The sequence below is a fragment of the Sus scrofa genome, chromosome 17, assembly GCF_000003025.6.
Source record: "Sus scrofa isolate TJ Tabasco breed Duroc chromosome 17, Sscrofa11.1, whole genome shotgun sequence".
In the NCBI taxonomy this organism is placed as follows: Eukaryota; Metazoa; Chordata; class Mammalia; order Artiodactyla; family Suidae; genus Sus; species Sus scrofa.
In genome coordinates, this window is record NC_010459.5 from 36,970,953 (window position 1) to 36,979,569 (window position 8,617).

At 45.2% G+C, this 8,617-nt stretch overlaps 1 protein-coding gene across 1 annotated transcript; it reads left to right on the forward strand.

The window, feature by feature from the left end:
* Positions 7,980–8,617, forward strand: LOC100514137 (40S ribosomal protein S15a-like). The gene is made up of 2 exons (XM_013985244.2): positions 7,980–8,121; positions 8,394–8,617. The coding sequence occupies exons 1-2, from the start codon at positions 7,980–7,982 to the stop codon at positions 8,615–8,617; spliced, it is 366 nt and encodes a 121-aa protein (XP_013840698.1).

An 8,617-nucleotide genomic window follows, 5' to 3' on the forward strand; every position in this document is an offset into this window, starting at 1 on the left:
TGTCTTGGGAGTAATGGGACTCGGGTTAAATCCCCAGCCTGGCACAGTGGGTTAAGGATGCGGCCTTGCCACAACTTCAGCTTAGGTCCAGACTCTGATCCAATCCCTGGCCTGAGAGCTCTATATGCACAGAGCAGCCAAAAAAAAAAAAAGAACAGCAGCTTCATAGGGCAGGGATTTGTCTGTCTTTTTCACTGCTGGTATCTCTAATTCTCAGGACGTGCTTGGCACATGGTGGGTGCTCAATAAAGAAAAGAGGGAAGAATAGGCTCTGTGCTAGGAACCACACTAAGCATCTAATACGGTTATTTCACCTAATATCCATAGCCCTAAGGAGAGTACTGTTATCGCCTGACTCTGCAGTTGGGGAAGTGAGGTGGAGGCAAGGATTTGCCCGAAATTAGTAACAGTCTTAAAGCGTGTCTCTTGTATCACCAATTCTTTTTTTTTTTTTTTTTTTAATTGGAGGGGACTACATCATATTTTATTTTTATTTTATTTTATTTTTGTTGTTGTTGCTATTTCTTGGGCCGCACCCGCGGCATATGGAGGTTCCCAGGCCAGGGGTCGAATCGGAGCTGTAGCCACCGGCCTACGCCAGAGCCACAGCAACGCGGGATCCGAGCCGCATCTGCAAACTACACCACAGCTCACGGCAATGCTGGATCGTTAACCCACTGAGCAAGGGCAGGGATCGAACCTGCAACCTCATGGTTCCTAGTCGGATTCGTTCACCACTGCGCCACAACGGGAACTCCATTGTATCACCAATTCTGACTGTCAGAACTGAAAGTCAGGGAGCTGTTGGAGACCAAAATCTTTATTTTTTTTATTTTTTTGTCTTTTCCTGGGGCCGCTCCCGCGGCATATGGAGGTTCCCAGGCTAGGGGTCTAATTGGAGCTGTAGCCACTGGCCTACACCAGAGCCACAGCCACGTGGGATCCAAGCCGTGTCTGCGACCTACACCAAGGCTCACGGCAACGCCAGACCCTTGACCCACTGAGCAAGGCCAAGGATCGAACACGCAACCTCATGGTTCCTAGTCAGATTCATTAACCACTGAGCTACGACGGGAACTCCTTTTTTTTTTTTTTTTAAATTGAAGTATAGTTGATTTACAATATTGTGTTAGTTTCAGGTGTGCAGCAAAATGATTTGGTTATACATATATGTGTATAACCAAATATATATGTATATGTATAACCAAATATATATGTATGTATATGTATGTATATATATTTATCCTTTTTTCAATTCCTTTTCATTACAAGTTTATTACAAGATATTGAATATAGTTCCCCGTGCTATATAGCAAATCCTTGTTTATCTATTTTATATACGGTGGTGTTCATCTGTTATGCCCCTACTCCCAATTTATCCCTCCTCACCCTCTTATAGGAGTGGAATTCTGAGTGCCCCAGGGGATTCCATCGCATAGGCAGGATGTCTGAGACCCTCTGCTCTGTGAGTGGGCAGCTCTCAATAGATGAAACCTTTTACACATTCTCAGAGGAGGCTCTAAATCTCTGGATTTGTCACTGAAAACACTTTATTTGCATTCCCTAGCCTCAGGCTGGACATCCCTTCCCAGGGTCTCCAAGCAGCAACCCAGCCCACCACCCTCCACCCAAGCCTGAACCAGCTGAAAGAGAGTGTGATTGGAAGGTCTGAAAAGCTTTGTGGATGGCACAGGAGAAGACGTGAGAGGAAGTGGGGCACACAAGGTAGGACTTTATAGGCTCTAGTTGGAAGTCTGCATGTTATTTTAAGCATGTTGAGGAGTCTTAGAGATGTTTGTTATTTTTTGGTTTTGTTTTTAATTTTTAATTGAGGAAAAACATACAGAGCACAAATAAATCGTAAAGGTGAATTTCCCCAAGCTGAGCATACCCGTGTGACTGTGATCATCCAGACCAAGAATCAGAGTGTCACCACCCAAGAAGCTTTCTTCTGGGATTGCCAACTCAGTCACTGACCCTCCCTACCCCAAGAGTCACCACTGTCCTAACTTCTAACAATATAGATTGGTTTTACTTATTCTTGGATTTTTTTTTTTTTTTTTTTTTTTTTTTTTTTGCCATGCTTGCGGCATGCAGAAGTTCCTGGGCCAGGGAATGAACCTGTGCCACACAGTAGACCAAGCCATAACAGTGACAACCCTGGATCCTTAACTTGCTAAGCCACCAGAGAACTCTTTCTTGGGATTTTATATATACATGGAATCACACAGTATATACTCTTTTGTGTCTGGCTTCTTTCACCCAACATTAGGCAAGATCTATCTCTGCTGTCTTTATAGCAATAGTTTATTTATTGCCCTTGCTATGCAGGATTCCATTGTACGAACATAGCTCAGTTTATCCTTCTGTTGACAGACACTTGGGAACTTACTGGTTTGGGCTTTTGTAAATAATGCTCGTATAAATAATTGTTCACAGCCTTGAATACCATGATAAGTTGACTAGTTTCTGGCAGTTAATGAGCAGCCAGTGAGGATATAAAGGATGCTAGAGAGTGGGTAGGGAAACTAAATAAGAGGTGACCTGTGGTCAGATCTTCCAACTCAAAGGACACTAGGGAAAGGAGAACCTTAGGGGCAGGGGAGCTAATTAGGAGAATGTTGCAATATGCAAAATGCAGTGTGCGTTCCAGCAAGCATGACATATTTCATAATATAATGTCTAAAAAGAGACCAAAATAAATAAGTAAGGAGGTGATGAGAATTTCATCTGGACAGTAGAAGTGAGTGTGAGGAGGAAGGCGTGGAATCGCATTTATTGGTGAAGTCAATGGGATGGTGATTGGCCTTGACAGTGGAGCTGAGCAAGCCTCTGTCTCCTTGCCTGCAGGGCAGGAGGTACACTACTTTGGCATGGCTTTCACTTTTCCTATTGGGCACTTCTGAGTCTTGTGAATTTACTTACCCATCAGGGAGTGATATTGGCCATTAGCCATCTACCATATTTTCATCTACAAATTTAGAAATGTTGTAAAATAATCTTAATACTCAATGTTAGGAGATGAGCATGCTCAGCCATTACTGGTCGAAAAATGATCTGGTAAAACTGAGACTGTTTTTATTATTTGACCCAACAATTCTATTCTGAAAAACCTACTCTAAGAATCAGAAAATTGGAAAATAAAGAAGCAGAAAAGTGGCCTAGTGGGTTGGAGATCCAGCATTGTCACTGCTGTAGCACAGGTTTGATCCCTGGCCCAGGAAATTTGGCATGCCGCATGGGTGCAGCCAAAAAAAAAAAAAAAAAAAAAAAAAGGAAAAGACTCATGCACGGTGGTGTTCAGTGTTCAATAAGGCTTTTTTTTTTTTTTTTTTTTTAATGGCCACACCTGTGGCATATGAAATTCCTGGGCCAGGGATTGAATCCAAGCCATAGCTGTGACCCAAGCCACAACTGTGGCAATGATGGATCCTTTAACCCACTGCGCTAGGCTGGGGATTGAACCCAAGTCTCCACAGCTACCAAAGCCAATGCAGTGACATTCTTAACCCACTGCACCACAGCAGGAACTCCAGTAAGGCATAATTCGTAATAGAAAAAATAAAAAGAAGAATCCCTAATCACTATTCACATTGGAGTTTACCAAAAGTAGACTATTATAAGATCTTCCATTAAAGTGATGTTTATGGGGTTTTTTTTGGTTTTTTTGTTTTTGTCTTTTTGCTATTTCTTGGGCTGCTCCCTCGGCATATGGAGGTTCCCAGGCTAGGGGTCTAATCGGAGCTGTAGCCACCGGCCTACGCCAGAGCCACAGCAACGAAGATCCGAGCCACATCTGCAACCTACACCACAGCTCATGGCAACGCCGGATCGTTAACCCACTGAGCAAGGGCAGGGACCGAACCCGCAACCTCATGGTTTCTAGTCGGATTCGTTAACCACTGTGCCACGACGGGAACTCCTAAAGTGATGTTTATGAATAATTTTTAGTGACATGAAAAATTGGTGATGTATGTAATAGCAGAAATAGGCAGGCTGCAGAAATGCATTAACGGTATGGTCTCAATTATGTAAATATACCCATGAACAGAAAAAAGTTGAGAAGGCCATACAGCAAAATGGTGAGAACAATATATTTTTCAGTGTTAAGAACTGAGTGGTTTTCCTTTTCTTCCTGATCTTGTTAAAAGGTACACAAATCCTTCAACATGAGTTTGCTTACATTCCTCTCAATCATAAACAATGATGAATTTTAATAGTTTAATTCAGTTTGTTCATCTCTCCCTCTGGGGGCTCTTGGGCTCTTCAGCCTCCTGTGGAAGAAAAGCCTTGCTTATTAGAAAAGTCCCAGTCATGCCAAATATTTCTATGGTGCACAGACAGGCTTTCTAAAGTTCAATAAGCATTTCAGGCTCCTGTTTACCCAACAAAGATCATATACCTTTAAATCGCTTCCCTGCACTGACTGTCATCTGCCAGGCTTTGTGTTTATCCTACATTAGCGGAAGGGCATGGCCAGGGCAGATGGCAGGCAGCGAGCACTTCTCCCTGCCACCCATCTTAATCCTCTTCTGTCACTAAAGAAAAACAATCCATTTGGTTTGGAAAAGAAGCAGCCAGGGTCCCCTGCAATTTCCTTATGTCTACTGAGTCTATGATTCCTTAAGACGGTTGTGCAAAGAATGTCAGAATTCAATTCTGTCACTTGAGACTAAGCTTCTCACTCTGGCAAACTGGACGCTAAGTCCCTTAACCTTTCTGAGTTTCAGTTCTCCTGGCTGGAAAATGGAGCTGCCGTAAGCTGAGCTCAAATTCAGTTCCTAAGGCACCTGGCCCTGTCTCTGTCTGACTCTTCAATGTTAGTGTACCTGACCCTGTGGGCCTTAGTAACCACAGGATACTGGCTGATGCTTTATGGGTCTGACGTGTTTCAAGAGGGCCTCTCTCCCCACCTTCGACACACACACACACACACACACACTCCACCATGGACTAAACAAGGATGATAAAGAAAAAGAAAAGGTGGTGAGCCTGTGGAGACTGATTTATTATCTCTACGTTTGAAAGCCAACAGAACTTGAGAAACCTACGTTTAAAGCCAGGCCTTCCCAATGTCTTCAGCAAGAAAGTTTTATTTTGTTTTTTATTTGTCATTTTTGTCTTTTCTAGGGCCACACCCACAGCATATGGAAGTTCCCAGGTTAGAGGTCCAATCAGAGCTGTAGCTACTGGCCTACACCACAGCCACTGCAACTCAGGATCCGAGCCACATCTGTGACCTATACCACAGCTCACAGCAACGCCGGATCCTTGACCCACTGAGCGAGGCCAGGGATCGAACCGGCAACCTCATGGTTCCTAGTCGGATTCGTTCACTACTGCGCCACGACGGGAACTCCGAAAGTTTTATTTTAAAAACCGGTAGAGGCTGGAGTTCCTGTCGTGGTGCAGTGGTTAACGAATCCAACTAGGAACCATGAGGTTGCCGGTTCGATCCCTGGCCTCACTCAGTGGGTCAAGGATCCGGCATTGCCGTGAGTTGTGGTCCCAGATGAGGCTTGGATCTGGCATTGCTGTGGCTGTGGTGTAGGCCCGCCCACAGCTATAGCTCCGATTAGACCCCTAACCTGGGAACCTCCATATGCCACGGGAGTGGCTCTAGAAAAGGCAAAAAGACAAACAAACAAAAAACCAGTAGAGGGATTTCCCGCTGTGGTGTAGTGGGTCAAGGATCTGGCATTGCCAGAGCTATGGCGCAAGTTGCAGCCACAGCTCAGATTCCATCTCTGACCAGAGGAACTTCCATATGCCATGGGTGTGGCCAAAAAAGAAAAACAAAAAACAAGCAAAAAAACAGTAAAACATGGTGTTTCTCAAACAATGGCAATAAAAAGAAAGGCAAACCAGGAGTTCCCATTGTGGCTCAGTGGGTTAGGAACCTGACCTGACTAGCATCCATGAGGATGTGGGTTTGATCCCTGGCCTCACTCAGTTGCTTAAGGATCCAGTGTTGTTGCAAGCTGCAGCATGGGTCACAGATGCAGCTCAGATCACGAGCTGCTGTGGCTATGTCACAGGCCTGCAGCTGCAGCTCCGATTTGACCTCTCACCTGGGAACTTCCATATGCTGCAGGTACGACCTTAAAAAAAAAAAAAAAAGGCAAACCACTGATAGATACAACATAGATGAATCTCGAAATCATAATCCTAACTGAAAGAAGCCAGAGAGGAGAGTACGTGCTGTACGAGTGTATATACAAGCAATTCAAGAAAAAGTAAGCTAATGCATAATGACAGAAAGCAGACCAGTAGTTCCATGGGCCCAGGTGCAGATGGAAGGATGGATTGCAAAGGAATAGGAAGAAGCACATAAGGGTGATGAAAGTGTTCTTTGTCTTGATAGTGCTGGTGATTTCAACGGTATATACAACCAAAAATTCATCAAATGGGGCACTTGGAATTGATATGGTTCTTTGTATATGAAGTACAACTCAAAAAGTTGATTTAAAGAAACAAATTTTTTTTTTTTTTTTGGTCTTTTTAGGGCCGCACCCTCGACATTTGGGGATTCCCCGGGCTAGGGGTCAAATCAGGAGCTATAGCTCCTGGGCTATGCCACAGCCACAGCAACGCCAGATCTGAGCTGTGTCTGCGACCTACACCACAACTCACAGCAACCAAATCCTGTAACCCACTGAGTGAGGCCAGGGATTGAACCTGCATCCTCATGGATGCTAGTCAGATTCGTTTCAGCTGAGCCACAGTGGGAACTCCAAAAAGTTGATTTTTATTTTTATTTTTTTTGTCTCAACTGCAGCATGTGGGAGGTTCCCAGGCCAGAGATTGATCCCACACCACAGTTGCAGTCTGTGCCACAGCTACAGCAACTCAGGATCCTTACCAGCTGTGCCACATGGGAACTTGCAATTGGTTTTTTTTTTTTTTGTCTTTTTGCCATTTCTTGGGCCGCTCCCGCGGCATATGGAGGTTCCCAGGCTAGGGGTCCAATCGGAGCTGTAGCCACCAGCCTATGCCAGAGCCACAGCAACGCAGGATCCGAGCCACGTCTGCAACCTACACCACAGCTCACGGCAACGCCAGATCGTCAACCCACTGAGCAAGGGCAGGGATCGAACCCGCAACCTCGTGGTTCCTAGTCGGATTCGTTAACCACTGCACCACGACGGGAACTCCTGCAATTGGTTTTTAATTCATTCTTTTTTTTTTTTTTTCTGTCTACACCCTTGGCATATAGAAGTTCCTGGGCCAGGGATCGAATCCATGCCACAACAGCAATTCCAGCCATTGCAGCGACAACACCGAGTCTTTAACCAACTGCTCCACAAGAGAACTCCCCCCACCAATTTTTTTTTTTCTTTTTAGGGCTGCATCTGTGGCACATGGAAATTTCCGAGCTGGAGGTCGAATCGGAGCTGCAGCATCAGGCTTACACCCCAGCTCACCGCCATGCCGGACCCTTAACCCGCTGAGTGAGGTCAGGGATTGAACACTCATGGATACTAGCTGGCTTCTTAACCCACTGAGCAAGAATGGGAACTCCCCCCCAAAAAAAATTTTTTTTTTTTTGTCTCATTTTGCTATTTCTTGGGCCGCACCCGCGGCATATGGAGGTTCCCAGGCTAGGGGTCTAATTGGAGCTGTAGCCACCAGCCTACGCCAGAGCCACAGCAACACGGGATCCGAGCCGCGTCTGCAACCTACACCACAGCTCATGGCAACGCCGGATCGTTAACCCACTGAGCAAGGGCAGGGACCGAACCCGCAACCTCATGGTTCCTAGTTGGATTCGTTAACCACTGCGCCACGACGGGAACTCCCAAAATTGTTTTTTAAAAGAGCAATCATAAGAGCTGGAGAGTACAGGATGAGGGTGACTGCTCTTAAGTATGGGAATTTTTACTCCAATATAAAATAAATATTTTTACAAAAGTTTGGAGGTTTTCTTTGGGTTGATGAAAATGTTCTAGCTCTTTCCACCATCTTTCCGTGCCCCCATAATGGTACACATGAATGTCCTGACTGATGCCCTCGAGAGCATCAACAATTCTGAAAAGAGAGGCAAACGCCAGGTTCTTACTAGGCTCTGCTTCAAAGTCATCGTTAGGTTTCTAACTGTGATGATGAAACATGGTTACATTGGCAAATTTGTTGTTGTTGTTGTTTTGCCTTTTTTTTTTTTTTTTTTTTAGGGCCACACCCTCGGCATATGGAGATTCCCAGCCTAAGGGTCCAATTGGAGCTACAGTTGCCAGCCTACACCACAGCTACAGCAAAGTGGAGTCTCAGCCACATCAGCTACCTACACCACAGCTCACGGCAACACTGGATCCCCAACCCACTGATCGAGGCCAGGGATGGAACCTGCAACCTCATGGTTCCTAGTTGGATTCCTTTCCACTGTGCTACCACAGGAACTCCCATTGGCAAATTTGAAATCATGGATGATCCTAGAGCTAGGAAAATTGTTGTGAACCTCACAGGCAGACTAAATAAGTGTGGAGTTATCAGCCCCAGGTTTGATGGGCAACTCAAAGATCTAGAAAAATGGCAGAATAAGCTGCTCCCATCCTGTCAGTTTGGGTTCATTGTATTGACAACCTCAGCTGGCATCATGCACCACGAAGAAGCAAGATGA